Source organism: Conger conger, chromosome 14 (assembly GCF_963514075.1).
Source record: "Conger conger chromosome 14, fConCon1.1, whole genome shotgun sequence".
Lineage (NCBI taxonomy): Eukaryota > Metazoa > Chordata > Actinopteri > Anguilliformes > Congridae > Conger > Conger conger.
In genome coordinates this window covers 10,183,570-10,201,146 of record NC_083773.1, presented here as the reverse complement: position 1 = coordinate 10,201,146, position 17,577 = coordinate 10,183,570, and the positions used below count along the sequence as shown (strand labels likewise).

At 38.3% G+C, this 17,577-nt stretch overlaps 1 protein-coding gene across 2 annotated transcripts in view; it reads left to right on the top strand.

The window, feature by feature from the left end:
* The first annotated feature begins 963 nt into the window (after nt 1-963).
* phf2 (PHD finger protein 2) overlaps nt 964-17,577 on the top strand; it is a 47,693-nt gene continuing 31,079 nt past the window's right edge. For both annotated transcript variants that reach the window (XM_061219998.1, XM_061219997.1), the window contains exon 1: nt 964-1,299. In XM_061219998.1, coding sequence (XP_061075982.1) covers nt 1,202-1,299 — 98 coding nt within the window. In that variant the 5' untranslated portion in view covers nt 964-1,201. The remainder of the gene's footprint in view (nt 1,300-17,577) is intronic.

The following is a 17,577-nucleotide window of genomic DNA, read 5'->3' as shown; positions in this document are numbered from 1 at the left end:
AATAAGTTATGAACACCAATTATTAATTTAAGTTATGAACAACAAAAATTTAAATCAAAACTTTAACATAGTACTGTAAATAGTATTGTAAACCAAGTTTATAAATGCATCAATACAGATACATGTACAGCCAGGCGTGTGCTCTGACATTAAAATGGCAGCATGCCAGGCCTTTATCATAGATTTCATTCATGTCTGTGCTGTAGCTATTGTTAAAAGAGAAATAACTGCACTGATTTTCATTATGATATCTGAATATCGCCAGTAAATGTGGAATAATGAAATTATACATTAAGAAACCAATCTAGTTATCGTATGTTCTATCCTCAATTTTGAGAAAGATGCACACACCCCCATATACATATGCGCGGTAAAAAATAATAAAAATAAAAAACATTTTTTTCAAGAATGTCTACGATATGTAATGTCAGCAATATAGACCCCCATTCCGTTATAGCATTTGTTTGATGAGCAATTGTTTTATGAGCCAGTGTTATAGCCAAATACCGTTTTTTTCTTCTTCCCCAAACCTGTCTTTTAGCTGGTTATAAGCATCTTTCAGGCATTATGTATTGTCGCCTAATCAAATTTTTGGCACTCATTTAATATCTTTCATACCCATTGTATGCAATTACAACGGTTATTACAGTCTTCGTACCTAGTTTCTACTTAACCAGCGTGAAATCCCTGCGATTGGGGCACGTCATGTTTGAACTGTAATACAATGCTCGGCGTGTTCGATTAATGCGCGCGAGCAACATTGATTCTGGAGTTCCCCGGTGGCGAGGATACATTTTTTGAACGTCCCGGGATACCATGTGAAACAGCTGCAGTGTTAATGAGCTTCATTCATTTGATTTGAAGACGATACCGTCCTACAAGCTGACGTAATAATATTACAATGAAAGGATACATTTTCTTAGGGTTTATGAAAGTCTTAATACTGTACAGTCACCAGGGGGCATAGCCTACGCACAATAATACACTTCAGGAAACATAATTAGTTCAAGATTTTTTGTCAGAAGTGAAATTTAAATGCAAACGGATTCTTTCGGAAGACTTTTTTGATGTGACTTCATGTAAATGTCATCCAAAGAACACCGAAACGGCGAGATATTTTGAAGATTTTCATATTGTAATTTTGTTGCGGGAGGGTTTGTGCAGCCCCTGTCTCTCAGGCGTTGTTGTGAATTGATCTAACATGGCGACTGTACCAGTTTATTGCATCTGTAGATTACCTTACGACGTAACCCAGTTTATGATCGAATGCGATGCCTGCAAGGACTGGTTTCACGGCAGGTAAGGACAACATTGCACCACAGTAAATTTATTTCGGTTTGCGAGGCATTTTGTACGGTATTTCTTGCATTTGTTCGCTTAATGCTGTGCATTCGCTGGCTACATTTGTATTACCAACAGCGAGGCCGCTTGAAGAAGAAGGCGGAGTTATATTTAGCTAGCTAGGTTGTGACATTTTTCGTGTATAGCACAAAAGACTTTGTAAACAACATAGTCATATTGAGCATATAATGATGTTTTGAATTTTATTTTTTAATCATTTTCGTTACCCGTAATTTGGAATTATTTTCGCCTTTACATGACGTTTGTGCATTGTCGCTGTTGTAGCCTAGTAGCACGGAAGCTTAGTGGGCTACCAGTCTATGCAAACCATTATTTATGACGCTTAAATAAACATTCTCTGTCCAGTAAAGGACATATTGAGGTGTTACTACTTGGTTAGATAATTTCCCATTCCATATGTCTGATGGAACTGTTAGAAACAACGTAGACCTTTTGGGGCTTTTTGTCAGACAACAAACGACAGCTAGCAGTAGTCACCAGTAAAACAGTGACAGACAATGCTAAAATGCATGCACTTTCCGTCACTCAGATGTTTACATTTATTGGAAATGTCTCATATGCTTATTCATACAATTTATTTCTGGAACGAGCAAGTTAATTCCCGTTTCTGGACTAATTAGCCTGCTAGCTCTCCTAACATTAGGCTGTACAAATCCCAGTGTTTCCTACAGACTACTAACGTTAGTAGTTTGAATATCTTGAACATCCGTATATTTTCGCATTTTATGAAATATTAACAGTGAAATATGTATATGGCTGTTGCAGAGCATACATTTGTGTAAAATAAATGTAATTAGAGTGACTGTAGAACTAACGTCCTGTTCCAGTTCAGTGGCTGGGATATTTACGCGCGTTTAACATTAACCCTTTGATGGCTAGCGGGTTGAAAAATATACTATTTTATTTTTATTTCAAAATATCGCATGACTTTACGGGTTTTAGCCTCTACCTAGTAACAAACATGCATGTATGCTATTTATTATTACGCCACAGATAATCTTTAGACATCACATATGGATAATTACGGAATGAGCCCTTGTCTTGTCTATGCTATATCTAGTAAACGTATAGGCGTGCAAGCAATGAAAGAAAAGGGATAGCCTACAATTGACCAATGTAGTCCACTAATCACTTGCCACCCGATTATGAATTAATCCGTGTTTCAGTGAATATTCCGTTAAAACGGATACTTTGACCAAAGACAAAAATGTAGCTCCACCTATCATCTATTCAGAATCCGCCAAATCTGTCCAAATAGCCTACATCCTATACCATAATGGCTGAACGTTCAGCTGTACATGGTGAAGTCGGAACAATATACTGAGTGATTATATTGAACCGTCCTGCCTTCTCGGCTTACGGCGGGAGACTAATGTGTTCATAACAATGTGTTTCAGTGCAGTTGTGTTTTCGAGAAGGGAGTTATGAATGATGATTTTTTTTCCCTTTAGTTTAAATGATTGCAATTTCAGTTTAAAAAAAAAATCAGAGCGTAGCCTACTTCAGTGTTGTTCATGTATGTACTAAATAATTATGTGTGTTTCTGGATATCTGAATCTTAAAAGTGTCACATTTTCTGCTGTATTTTCTTATTCTTTTTTTCATGTATTTATTTAATTATTTAGTTTGTTTTTTGAAGCTCAATGATGTAATTGAGATCACAATTTTTTTCCTGTATAGGCATGGAACGGGTTGGGAGAATCTCTAAAAACATATATCAATCATTTTAAATTTGTGATATTATATATTTACTATTTTGTCTTAATACTAGGCTTAGTTAATATTTTTAATGCACTGACAGTCAAAATACTGAACCCATTTATCTAATAATAATAATAATAATAATAATAATAATAATAATAATCATAATAATAATAATAATAATAACCAGACATCAGAAAGAAGCTATGACTTCATTAGTGTCTGAAAAACAACACCACCATAATATCAGTGTTATATTCCATTAAAAAGAGAACGGTGCTTTCCCAAATTTGAGAAATCAAAAGTTGTATTGACCATAGTATTCTCCGACCTTTTGTAGCAAGCATGGGAATTCCTTCTGCTTGCATTTACAACCCTCATATTTCTCACCCCATGAGGTAACACACATTGTGAGCTGGCTGTTACCATTGATGCTAATGCTGTCATTACTGAGATATGTGCCAGCTGGAGCCAGCAATTGCAGCAAACCCCGCACACACTCACACGTACCCACCACAGCCTATTGCTCTTGTTTGTTTGTGTTGGTATGTATTTTCACCAGGAGTAAATTTGTAACATCACTTTCCCTTCGACTTCACCTGGCAAGGTGCTTACTCTGTAAGCAGTTCTGCCTTGAGATGACAAGGAAAGGATTTGCAATTAGACATTTTCACTGGCATGACTTTGAGTGTGTAGTTGTATTCCCTTGTGTTTTTGGCAGTAACTTTTGCGATTTGTTTTTTCTACAAACAGTCTTGAGAGTGCAGATCCTCACCCGTGGAAATCATCTAGCGGAAAGACGCAGTGTGTCTTTGTACTCAGACAGATACATGGCAGAAAATGTAGAGCTACAACTTTGTGCAGAAGTCCTGGTTACTAACACAACTGCACAGTTAGCTCTTGGAGATACATTTTTTGAAATAGAAAATAGCATTTCAGATCTAGTCATATCAATAACAGTGTCATTTCAGATTTTGCTGAATGTTTTGCTTAATGCTGCTTAATCGTTAACCAGTACATTACATAGGACATAACCAGTACATAGGAATGGTGGTACTGATCAGTACTTGCTTAATTGTGCAGTAAAGCTATTTAAAAGTGATACAGAACAAATTAATTTTGGTGTTGAGCAAGAATAGCTTATGACAAGCATATTGGTATCAGTATGTTGTCTTTTCATATTGATAAAATTCTAGCTGATAAGATGACGCAACATACAATGCAGTGTGTACGTGTTTGGACAGTGAAACTATTTGAGTTGTTTTGGCTCTGTGAGGTTATTTACAACCTATTGGGTGATCCGTGTGGGAATTACCACCCATTTCCTGCATGTTTTAATTGAGCAAAAGTTAAGTAAACATAATCTGAAATAAAATATCTGTATTTTGTGCTTGGATGCAAATCCTAAATTTGAGACCCATGACCCATGTACCATTACATGTCATTTGGCTGACACTTTTATCCAAAGCAACTTACAGTTCATTAGACTAAGCAGGAGACAATCCTCCCGTGGAGCAATGCAGGGTTAAGGGCCTTGCTCAAGGGCCCAGTGGCTGTGGATCTTATTGTGGCTTCGCCGATCGAACCACCAACCTTGCGGGTCCCAGTCATGTACCTTAACCACTACGCTACAGGCCGACCCAGATTATCCTCCAAGCAGTTCCTGTTCATTTCTGGACATTTTGCCTCCAGGCTTGTCTTCAGCAAGTGAAATGCATGGTCAAATCAATTGGTTGGGTGATTGACTTGGCCAGTCAGGTACACATGTTTTTGGCCCCGTGAAATTCCTTAAGCAGTATTTTTGGAGTCTCTTTTCTGCGGCAAGCACCGTTGAGTTTTGAGGCATTTGATTATATCTGAGCAGGTAAGATGTTTCTGTATGCTTCATAACTCAGCAGTTATGTCATCAGTGAATACAGTGCTTCTATAAATGTACAGGTCTCGTAGCTCGCCAGACTGACCTGAACCCATGCCAGACCAACAAATGAAGAAAACATTAATGCCAAAAATAGCAGCACAAACCTATTCATTTGGGAGTTAATAATCATTTGCGCTTGTGAGCCTCTGCGTGGCACTGTTCTGAAATGGGAGTCAACCTCTGTGTCTTTGCCCGGGAAAGTTAATGCCATGAAGGAGTCCCTTTCTGTACTGCGGGGCGACAGCACCAGCCTATGGGGTCATGATGTAGTGGAGCGGACTGGAGACATGCTGGCTCTTCTTATCTTCATTCATTTTTCATTAATTCTTCTCAAAGTGAAAATACATTTCTGATATTTAATATTTTCTCGAGTAAGCACAGCGTCACTGTATTTGTCTCTTTCACTTTCACTAGAACCTAATTTTACAGCGTGTTCATGACCTCTGTATTGATAAGGTTGGACATAACGTTACCTCCATAATCCCTCCTGCACTTAGCCCATGCTGTGTCCCGGTTTTGATTAATTCTGATTCTCGCAACCCTTCCACCAGGCTGGAAAAATATTGTAGGTTAAACACTAACCAGTTTCAGTAGCAGTAATTTCTGCCCAAGCCACAACACTGCCTCCACCCAGTTCACACAAGGGGCGGGGGTGCTTGGATTAAGTGAAGTTACTTTCTTTTTGTACACTTTCCTCTTTCTATCACTTTGGTACAGGACTTTCCTATGTCCGTACGGCTTTGTTGCAGAACTATATTTAACCTGGTCCTTCTGTTCTTGAGGATTACCAGTGGTTGTACCTTGAGGTGAACCCTCTGAAGTCATATGGTACTCTTTGACACTTCTATGCCTACATCCTGGAGAGTGTTCTCAATCATGTTGGCAGTAGAAACGGGGTATTTCTTTACAATTTAAAGTTTTCTTCAGTCTTCCAGACTGTGACCTTCTGTGGTCTACCAGATAATTTGCTATTGCTGAGCTCACTAGTGCATTCTTGTTACCTAGCAATGTATCAGACAGTTGATTTTGACACACCCATTGCATTGGCTATGTCTCCATCTGATTTATTCATATTTTCCATCCTCGTGATGGTGTGCTTTACTGGCATTTCTTTCATGTTGAGAGACACAGCAACTGCAAACTCCAAAGACTCTGAATGCAAATTCAATACCTTGAATCAACTCTAGGCCTTTCGTTAGCTTTCTTATGCGTGCAATAATGATGCAACAACACACAGATGGCCAAGAAACAGCAGAGCAGCCAATTGTCCAGTTACGTTTGCCCCCTAAATTGGGGGTTACTATGTACAGTGTAAAAAGTGCTTTATGCCACCTGATATGGATGTAAGTGCCCTCATTTTAAAACTGACAGTCTCTGTCCAAAATACTTTTATGCACTGTACATGCAACAGAGAGGCAACACATTTTATGTTCCATTGATGTTGTAAAAGTAAAAATGTTATATTGAAAATGTGGCTTCATCATAGTCACCTAAGCTGCTTGCTTATTTATTTATTTATTTATTTATTATTTTATTATTTTATTGTATCATTTTTACTGGTTGAAGCTCTGTAACTCTAGACTCATGCTAATTCCTTAAATGCCTTTTACTAAAATAATCAAGTTGAAAAATTGTTATATATTGGCATCTGTGCTCATCCGCCTCTTCCATGAATGTGGAAATAATCAATTTGCACTTATGGTATAATGTGGAGGTATTGGCATTGGCCTGTATGGCCAGTCAAATAATGTGCATCCTTAGCATTTTGAACTCATAGTATACTCTCCAGAAATACTCAAAAGTCATTCAGATGTTATTCCCATGAATGTATTTGTTATCACCAGATAACAAATCTGTTGTGCTGTTTCTGGTAGTACTCACATAATCCACTCACCACACGTTTAATCCTTTATGAATCAATGTATTTCTCAAGTTTCCTCAACATATTTTTACAAAAACATACAGGTATTAAGTTCTTATCTCTTGTCAGCTGCCCATCAACAGCCTCTATCCCTGAAAGTAAACCAAAGTCATTCCTTCTTACCGTGGACCCATATATTGCTCCTTGGAATGTGTAAGGCCCATGTCAGTGCATGAGCCTGTATAAAGATCAGTTCACTCTGAATGTAGGGTAGGATATTAAGAATGGTATAAAATATGGCTGTAGAGAGTGAACAAAAGAATAGCAAATTGAACATTTTTTCAATTTCTCAGAGTATTGCAGTCTATCTGTTCAAATAATTGTGCAACCAAAACAAATCATTAGTGGAATATTCAATGAAATATGCAGTGTGGCACAACACTTTCACAAAACTAAAATATTAAGGAAGTGGGAAATTCAAACTGATGTTAAATGAATACCTGCTCTCTGCCCAGCCCTTGAGGATTGATTTCTTATGAGTTGCCAGGAAAATACATCTCTTTTGTAATAAAAAAATATATATTGCTGTCATCCAAAAAAGGCATTAAAAAGGTATTAAAAAAACACATTATAACAGCATTCCCAGTATATGTGCATCAAGGTACAAAATGCTCCGAGGGTGCACCTCAACATCAGAGATTTTCATTTTAAAATGATGGCAAAACTCTAAAAGATCCTGGGAACAAATTTAAAATGAAATTATCAATCGAGCTACATTTTACAGAGGATAGCAAATATTTTCACTTTTAAAGCAATGGGTTCCTTGTCCATAACAAATCATACTCCCAAGACTCCCAACAGCGGTATTTAGGCATTTATAAATGTGTTAAGAAGTAGTAAGTACCAAAGAGTACATATCCCATTGTAGACGTGTCAATCAGACACTTCAGTTGGGGGGTATAATTTCCCAAAGGTCAAAATAATGTGACAGAGTCAGTCTTGAGTTATGGTTTCCAACATGCAAAGCTGAGAACCATTACTATTCCTATGAGCAATGAGCTCACTGAAGGTAGGTGGATTCTTTTGTTGAAAAACAGGCTTGCCAAAACATTTTACTGAGGAATATCAGCCAAAGGCATACTATTTTTGCATGTACTTTTCCATTTGTCTGGGCTACTGCAGTACTCCTGCGACATGTTATAACCTGGCACAACCAAGTTAAAAAATCAAGACATATAGGCTAGGCTAATCCGTAAATGTCCATATACCCTTTTAGTAATTCTTGTAAAATAATCTGCAGTATATTTCGGTTGACTCTAGAAATGCTTTGGTCCTGGAATTAGCTTTTTTGTTCCTGGAATAACCATCGGAATTTGAAAGTACATAAAATAAAAATAAAAAAGATGTGGACGGTTTGCTAATAGAATCAGTCTCCCTGCCAACATGTTTTAATACATAGCAGCTATGGGGAGGTAAAGCGGATTTCTTGCTGTCATTTCCGGTATACTGCTAAATGCTACGCTAGCGCTTTTCATCATAGACTGCAGCAGCGACATATAAGCACATGAAGCCTTAAATCATTCTGCTTCCACAAAATTACAAGGCTCCGTATCACCGGCTTTTCATTACCTTAATATTATAATATACAATAAATAAATCATAGTTATGAGCACATAGTCAGATTTGGGTACCAAACGCAACAACAAAGATGACGCTCTCCTCGGCTGCCCGGCCTCAGGGGACCTACCAAAAGATTCGCATCCATGGGGCTTTTCCCCCCCAGTTGTGCTTGACAATTGAGATGAGATATGGGAATTGCATGTTTTGAATGGTGTTCTTGACGAGTGCACAGCACCTGACCAAGTATGAGTATTACAGCTGACCCTGCATAACGTCTACATCAACTCTTCATGACTAAAATACCATGGAAATAAAGTAACCAAATTGATTGTAAATCAGTCCCACCACGCCACAATATCTTCTCAAAAGAGGAGCGATCCTGAGTTCTTCATCAGTAGAACTACATGGTGTGCACTTGTTAGCAACCTTTATTCATAATATTTGTTTGCAACATCTTTATTTTAAAGATCAAGGTTTCTCTTTCAAGAAGGAAATCGACTAGATATCCACACTGTCTTCTCCACAATATTGTTTTCCAATTTATCTTAATAAGATCTTGATAATAACTGTAATAATTTGATGTAATATTCTATTTCCTTGAAATGCTGATTTATGGGAGACAGTGCCTGCAATAACGGTATCATTCTGTTCCCTCTGTCCACATTTCAGAGAGGTAGTCATTTTGCCCTCATTGTGAATACTAATGCACTGATAATGTGAAGCACTGAGAACTGTAGCGGAGGGGAATTGTAAGTGGGAGTGGAAATTTGGACCTGTTACCTCGAGAATTAATGTAAGAGTTTTCATAAACTACTAAGTTTTAACAACTCACTCTATGTTAAAAGAAATATGGTTATATCCATACTTTCTATCAATACTTCTATCAGTGATTCATCTTACAGTGATATAGACATTCGTTTTGTAAACGCAAAATACATATTTGTAAAACAAACTATTCAAAGGTAAGCGATGTTGGTGGTGGAGAGCCCCTTTAAGTAAATAGAATTTGCATTGTCTGTATTTAGTGTATGCGAATGCCTCTCACTGATGCATGTAGCACTGGTGAAATTGCCCGTTTCCTATAATAAAACTTTTACTTAAATTGTAGCAGCTGGAGGTGGATGGATATGGGGGGGAACACAGGTCCCAGTGAACCTAGAAGGCCTCATAGACATGCGTCATTAATTAATACACAATGTTTAATGGTTTCATGGAACCTACAAAATCAACATGTCCCGCAGTAGGTCAGAGGGTATTTGCATCCATATCGGGTGATCCATGTAAGAATTACACCCCTTTTCATACATATTCTCCCCATTTTAGGGGTCCAAAAGTCATTGGACATTTGGCTTCTTGGCTGTCTCTGATTAGGCCCCCAAACACCTGAATGGAGGCAGCCATGGATGTCTTAGTGACTACTCTGCAAAATACTTCACAAACAGTTCTATAGGCTACATTGCAAGATCCAAGACACTAGCTACCTTCATAAACAGGTTGGCCAGGTTACAGTTTGCCAAGTAGTACCTAAATGAGTCTGCGGAGTCATTTAGGTATTTGAAGACACATGAGACCAAGATTGACTTGTATCAGAGATGCCTATAGTAAAGTGTGGAGGCTAAATGGATCTGCACAAGAAATAAAGCACCCCCTCATCTGTGAAACATGGTTAGTGCGTTCGCCCATGTATAACTGCCACAGGTGCTGGCTCACTTGCCTTCATTGATAATATAACTGCTGTTAAGCATGTTAATTCCTGTGTATGTTTCATCATTAGCAGCTATGATTCAAAAGAAGTGCTAGCTAGCATAGTTTACTTGGTTTGCATTAGTAGCTAGCTAACTGTTCAAATCTGATGTTTTGCTTGCTACTAATGATGCACAGCTCAATCCGAAATCACACCAATATAACAAGCTGCATCATCAATTAACTCAAGGTCAGTTTTGTCAAATATATAGCCTACTGCATCTGAAACAAAAACAACTAGGATAGTCCATTATTAGAAAAAAACTGTTAGCCTACACAGTATAAATACCCTATCAATCTCCTGTAGCAGACTAGGCTAGCTAATTGGTCGAATTTACAAGTCGTTGCCATAAATCTGTTGTTCTAGCCTATAATCTGGGCCAGATTCTGTTTTCTTAACTCAAAAGGAGATGATGTTGAGGTGATGTTGTGCATACAGAGCTTTTCCTCCATAGTGGCTGCACTATGGAGGAAAGGGGTCCAGTGAGTAAACTAGTAGACCCACAGAAAGATTTATTTTTAGCTTATGCGTAGGTTATATTCATTATTTTCGTATTTTCGTCCATTGGAGTAGGAAGTAGTGGGCTGGCATATGCTTTTATAGCATCCATCCAAAAAATGTGTTAATCGTAAATCTGCAAAAACAAAGGTAAATGAAGATTTGTAAAACAGGTCTGACTATAGATTAAATTAAGTTCTAAAATAGTTTTTCAATGAATAGGCTACGACAATTAGGAATTTGTAATATGGACTGTAATATATATATATATATATATATATATATATATATATATATATATATAATTTTTTTTTTGCGGGCCAGGTCGGATTCAGGTGGTTGTTTTATGCACATCCTAATGGGTCGGTTGGTGCGGATTGGCTCTCTTTTTGGTGGGTGAGGGTATAAAATCCCTGATCCACACATTACTACTAGCTACCTAATTTTCATGAAGGTTCCACATAAAGGAACATGAAATATTGGTCAAAACTTGCTAATGCTAGGTCACCTTAGTTATCTCTAGTATTCATATTCTGCATTATTTGGGTCAGTTAATTAGAAAGCAAGCTTATTAGATAGAAGCATCCTGCTACACTATTTTTATATGAAGTAAGAGCTGTGTGCTGGCTTACCTCTTTCATTTCCGCCTCGGAACTTAAGACAGTTATAATTATAGCTGGTATAATGGGACCTTTTCTCTGTGTATCTATGTAATTTAACTTTGACTGTGAAGTATGTCTTTTGTGTTGGTTTGAATAGTCTAATTTGCATTACTGGCATTTAGCAGATGGTCATATCCCCAGCGACTTACAGCATTTCCATTCTTTTACAGTTTGACATACTGAAGCATTTCAAGTGCCTTGCTCTGGCATATACCAGCAGTGGCCTACAGTGGGAATCAAACCTGCGACCATGGGACCTTACAAGCCCAGTTTCCTGCCCATTATTGAGCTTGTTAAATAATTGCACACATATTATTATCCCTTGCTTGTATAGGTGCTGGGTTTCCTCAGCATTTTATACACAATGTTCATAGTGTTACTATGCAATTATCCAGGTTATTTGCACTTGGTGTCATTTGCCATATTGGCTGTTATATTGCCTTGGACAGAAGTATCTGCCAAATAAATAAATGTAAATATACTGTAACTCCCATCGCCCACTCAATCCGGCTATCTTTCTGCCAACGGATTAGTTTAAATGTATTATCTGTGTCAATGACTGTCCAGGCAGACTGTCCACATGGTATTTCTGTAACAGAATTATATTGTAACAATGATTTTGAAAACAAAAGGCTGTCCGGAAGCTATCACAACATTTGTTTCCTTTTTTATTAAGACTGACAACTACTGTTACCATTCAAAATAATGTGCAATGTTTTACTTCTCCATCAAGAACCTGAGATTGAGCCCAAATCATCCTATTATTAAAGGATTGTGCATAGGACTGTGTAATATGATGATTTCATGTCATCACAGGTACAGTTTCAGTTATGATACACCTTTTCATGCAAATTGTGGCAACCGTCTTTCAGCTACTCTGGATATGGCTTCTAACTGGAAAGATCTGCAGAAATCATCAGTTTCAGGTATCAATGAGTATACACACCACTTAATTAGGTACATCTTTTGTTTACTTCCCCCAGCATGAATTCATTTTGGCATGGATTTGACAAGATGCTGGAAACAACAAAGAGATTGTGGTCCATCTTGACATGATAGCATCACACAGTTGCTGCAGAATTGTTGGCCACTGCACATTTTCCGTTTCTGCGTAGTTTCCGTTCCACCACATCCCAAAGATGCTCTATTGGATTGAGATCTGGTGACTGTGGAGAGCATTGGAGTACACTGAAGTCATTGTCATGTTCGTGGAACCAGCTTGAGATGACGTGCTTTGTGACATGGTGCATTATCCTGCTGGAAGTAGCTATGAGAAGATGGGTAGACTATGACCATAAAGGAAAGGACATGGTCAGCAACAATGCTCAGGAAGTCTATGGTATTTAAATGATGCTCAGTTTGTATTAAGAGGCCAAATAACTTTCCCCACACTATTAGACCACCACCACCAGCCTGAACTGTTGACACAAGGCAGGATGGGGTTTCCCTGTTGTTTTTGCCAAATTCTGGCCATCGGCACGCTACGGCAGAATTTAAGATTAGTCAGCCCAGGTGACATTTGGGTGTGCCTATGCCCACAGTTTCCTGTTCTTGGGTGACAGGAGTGAAACTGCTGTCTACTTCAAGGTTTGAGGTGTTGCGTGTTCGGAGGTGCTCTTCTGTATACCACTGTTGTAAGGCATTGCTATTTGAGTTACTGACGCAGGAGATCGGCAGTTTCTCAGAAACTGATACCACCCCGTCTAACACCCACAATCATTCCACAGTCATTCACTTTGATTCACTTCGTCATTCTGATATTTGGTCTGAACAACAACTGAACTTGCATTAACCAGCTAGTGTACAGGTTGTAGGGGACATATCTATATATCCTTACCCAGGACACCACGTATGTTGGGAATATACCTCCATATTGTCACTGGGCACCACTTATGTCGGCAAAGTGGTATAACCATACAATTCAGTACAAGGTGTACCTATTAAAATGGGTGTATAGAAATGTATAGATATATGTAGAACTACGTATGTATAAAAGAGTTGACAGTCTTAATGTTAACCAACTTTAACCGTCGTTTAAAATGTGCTGGTGTAAAGAGCAAAAACGTGTCTGGCCCAGTGCTTATACAGAATACATGCTGTAAACTAGAAATGCACACCTCACTTTATAACTGCATGGTGTATAATCTGAAAGCAGTTTGTTCCAAAGGAGTGGCTTAATGAAAAGAAAACAATCATAATTTATTGCGCACAATAAACATGTTTTAATGGATTCCTCCACACAGTGACAGGTGCTTTTATGAATTGTGGAAGAAGCCGTTTAAGTTGAGCTGGGTTGTCAGAAGCTGCCTTTCAGCGTCCTCTCACTAATGGTATTTTTTATGACTGGGCCAGGATCGTGTCGGCAGTGTAGCATAATGCTTACAGAGGTGGGTTTGCATCCCCAAGGACATGGGTTTGATTCCCTATTCTGCTCTACCTGTATATAAAAGGAGTGCAATTTATGTAGCTGATGTGGATACAAGCATCTCCTAAATGCCTTTAATGTGATGTAAATAAGAGCTATCCCTTGCTTACTCCTACCCCAGTGTGTCTTTCTACAGCTGCGCTGCCGGAGTGTCCTGAAAGTCTGCTGGAATGGCTGGGCATTCCTGCTGTAGAAAGACCTTTACGTTTCTCTCTAAAGAAATGTAGTCTACATTTTATTTCAAGAATAGCTTATCCTACTATTTGTAATGTTTTCGTATTTATTTATTTTTTAAGTTTGATTTGAGAAGGGTGGCATTTTTTTAAATTGTAGTTATCAGCGACAGACTATTATGCCACTTTGTATTATGTTATTCTGTATCTTTTGAGAAGCCAGGGGAAAAAGGCCTTTTTGTAAAAAAACAAACAAAAAAACTGTAGTATAGTGCAACTGTTATGCTAATGAGTCTAGAAGATGGTGTCATTCTAACTAAAACAACATGTAATGTTACTTCACTTTCAAAGTTAAAAACATTTCAGAGTTCTAAACAACTTAGGAAACCGGGCATGGAACCTTTGAGTTTCTACCCTGGTTGGGTACTAAGGGGTAGGTTCGCTTCAAACACATATACACTACAGTAACGCACATGCACACACATTCAGGTGCCGATAATTTTGTTGGTTGAACAGATAGCCGTTTGCTAAGTCTCTAGATACAGATTGTCACTGCTGTCTCTGCACACTCCCAGGTAATAATGTCCCAATGATCAGAAGGCCAGAAGTACAGCTGTGGTGGACCACATTTAACCCCAGGGCCGTCAGCTCAATTGCCCTGCTGTAATGCTTATCGTGCTGCAAGGACCGATTCTACCTTATTGATTCTGCTGACCTACACTCTGCACAAGTGCTGGATATGGTTCTTTTGATATAAGAAGGGGTTATCCCAGTTCAGTGCATGACCCAAGGCAGGTTGAGGGCCAGTGTAAGCCCCAGTGTTTGACTTATCTCTCTCTCTCTGAGTGTTCTTGCCTGTATTTTTCACATTTTGTGAGGAGATGAAGCTGTCTCCACCTCTTGAATATTAGCGAGCACAACCTGTCCTTTTATATTTTTTCAACTGAAAGTTATAAGGTAACAACAACCGCATCAAAAAAATAATGAACATTTTTTTTAAAGCATACTGCTGTTCATCCAGGATCTGAACAAGCTTGATGATAAATATACCAGAAAAAAAAAAGAAATGAAGCATCTTTATTCATCATTTTATTTTTGTCCACACTTGCAGTTGCAATACCCTCACTCTATTTGGCAGAAAGGGTTAATGTGAATGAAAGCAGACACAAACTGTGAATAGTATATTGCTGAATGGCATACAGACTGTAATGACACACAAGTTCCATAAATGTATAATTTTCAAGGTCTCAAAGATTATTGTAAGATCCTTCTAAGTATATGTTGGTGGTCAAATAGATATGATAACAAGTTTCCCTGCATATCTGCTAGCTAGTGAGCAGCTAAAAGTGAAAAAATAAAATGATGCCTTAAGACTAATCGTTTGGCTCTGAATTTGGACCTTAGGGTCATGATCAAGAATAATTATATTGTAGCAGTGTGTGATCGCGGGGTGCAATAAATGTTCTGATTTAAACGTGTAACTCTTAACCCTGCCGTCAGCCCCATTCACATCAGAGATGTGAGAAACCTGAGAAATGTCCACACAGAGCAGTCTGGGAGGCTTACCTAAGCAGTATTGAGCAGTGACACAAACTGTAGTGAATTGAATCTATATATATTCAAGTCGTTAACAAACACAAGGCTTCTGGCCTGTTGTTAGTTTTTTCCTATGGAAAAACATTTATCATCCAGGTCATTCACCTTTGTTTACATATGCTTTTCTACATGATGCCTACAGTATATGGACTGACCCAAGGCTTTGGTCAATCAACTTTGTTTTAACCTCCTAAGACCCGCACTCTTTTTTGGTATGCATTTTTAATTTCTCTTTGCTATTTGGGCTTATTGGGACCTGATAAGTATAAAAACTAAGCATCATCTTTTGACATGATGTAGTTTTTGAGAAAAATAATGTCCACATATGTGGACTCTCGGTCTTAAGAATGAAGTATTATGGTTGTACAGCCCAAAATGTGGAGTCCACGCATGTGTACGCCAGGTCTTAGGAGGTTAAGATAAAATTTGTGGGGAAAACGAAGGCGAAGGCTTGTGTCTTTGGTTGATATACAAGTACAGGCATACAAGCTCTCCTGTGCCATCTTTGACATTGAACATTCCACCAGGTTTTGGGCTAGCCTTGTTCCCTTTTACCCTTATCTACAACCCAGTAACAGTCTGTCGTGCAGACAAATCAAATCAAAGACAAATCAAAGTGCAAACAGTATTTCCCAACAAGCTTCCAAACAAACAAGGTTCCTCAGCTGGGCTTTCTACCCCAACTCTGAACACATTCCCTGGTAAGAAGTTCCTCAAGGTTCGATTACTCAGTGCTGATTCTAGCTTCTTACAATGATGGCGTCTTTTTGTAGGCCAACCCACCATGGGTTTCCTCAGCAGATGTTGTCTACGTGGAATAAGGTCTGTGGTTGACATAAGCTCAACAGAAATTTTACACCCATCAATATCTCGTGAATTTCAAAGCTGTTAAGTGCTTTCAAAAAGTATGTTCCTAACAGGTTGCTATATTTAAACTGTAATGGTTGACGCTTGCAGACAGGCTAATATGAAACTTGAATGGTGGTTTGGCGGAATGCGACCATTATTGTAGTTTCAATATTTATTTCATGGGAACCGCACACACTGATCAGAACCGCTTACGTTGATAAAAACGAAAAAAGAAAGAGCAAATAATTTATAGTCACACAGCCGCTAACTTAAAAAAAAACACTCGTACCGCCAGGACAAAATGTGACCATTTAGTTGCAGTTTGGAGTCCTGTGGAATCAGATAAGTGATTTTGTTCTTCCCTCCAAAATCCTCCAGGTAAAAGTATGCTGATATTGTTTACTGTTTGTGTGAATAGCAACAAAATTAGTGACTCATGAGCCACCATGTGCAAATACCGAGGGCCAGATTTACAAAAGGATTGAGACTACAAATTATCTACGATAGTTCCACATTTACTAAATGATCAGAGATCAGAATGTGATTGACTTTCCTTTTCATGCATAAAGTACTTAAATAGCCATACAGTATGCAGTATACCTGGAGTGAAGCTGCTGAAACAGGGGATGGGGATTTGAAAATGTCAGTTAAAGCTCCTAAAGTTAATTTACTAAAACATGCCTTAATTGCCACTCATTTCTTTCTCTGGGTTCTCAGAGCTCCTGAAATGGAGTAATATACTTAGCACAGATATAACTAGGCCCGCATTCCATGAGATGTGTTAATGAGGAGTGCAAATAGAATAAGACAGGAGAGTCTTTCACTCAAGTGTCTTTCATCTCCCAGTTACCTGAACAGCAGTAGTGAAGTGGTACATCCAGGTTGCCCAGCCAGTTAGTTAGCATCCTTCCTGAGGATATAACAGAAATGTGAGCCACATGTCCAAAGATCAAATTCCCTGCCAGCTATGGGCAACAACTTTTCCTTATCTTTGGAACTTTTCCAAGTAACCTACTGTTGAAGGAATTTCATAATCTACATTTTTCCATTACGCATTGTCCCAGAGATTTGAATTTTTTGTTCTACCTATCACTTCTAATTTATGTTCATATAGTGTGAAAATTATATTTGTTGATTGAAAGGACCCCTGACGTCTGTTGACCAGTCT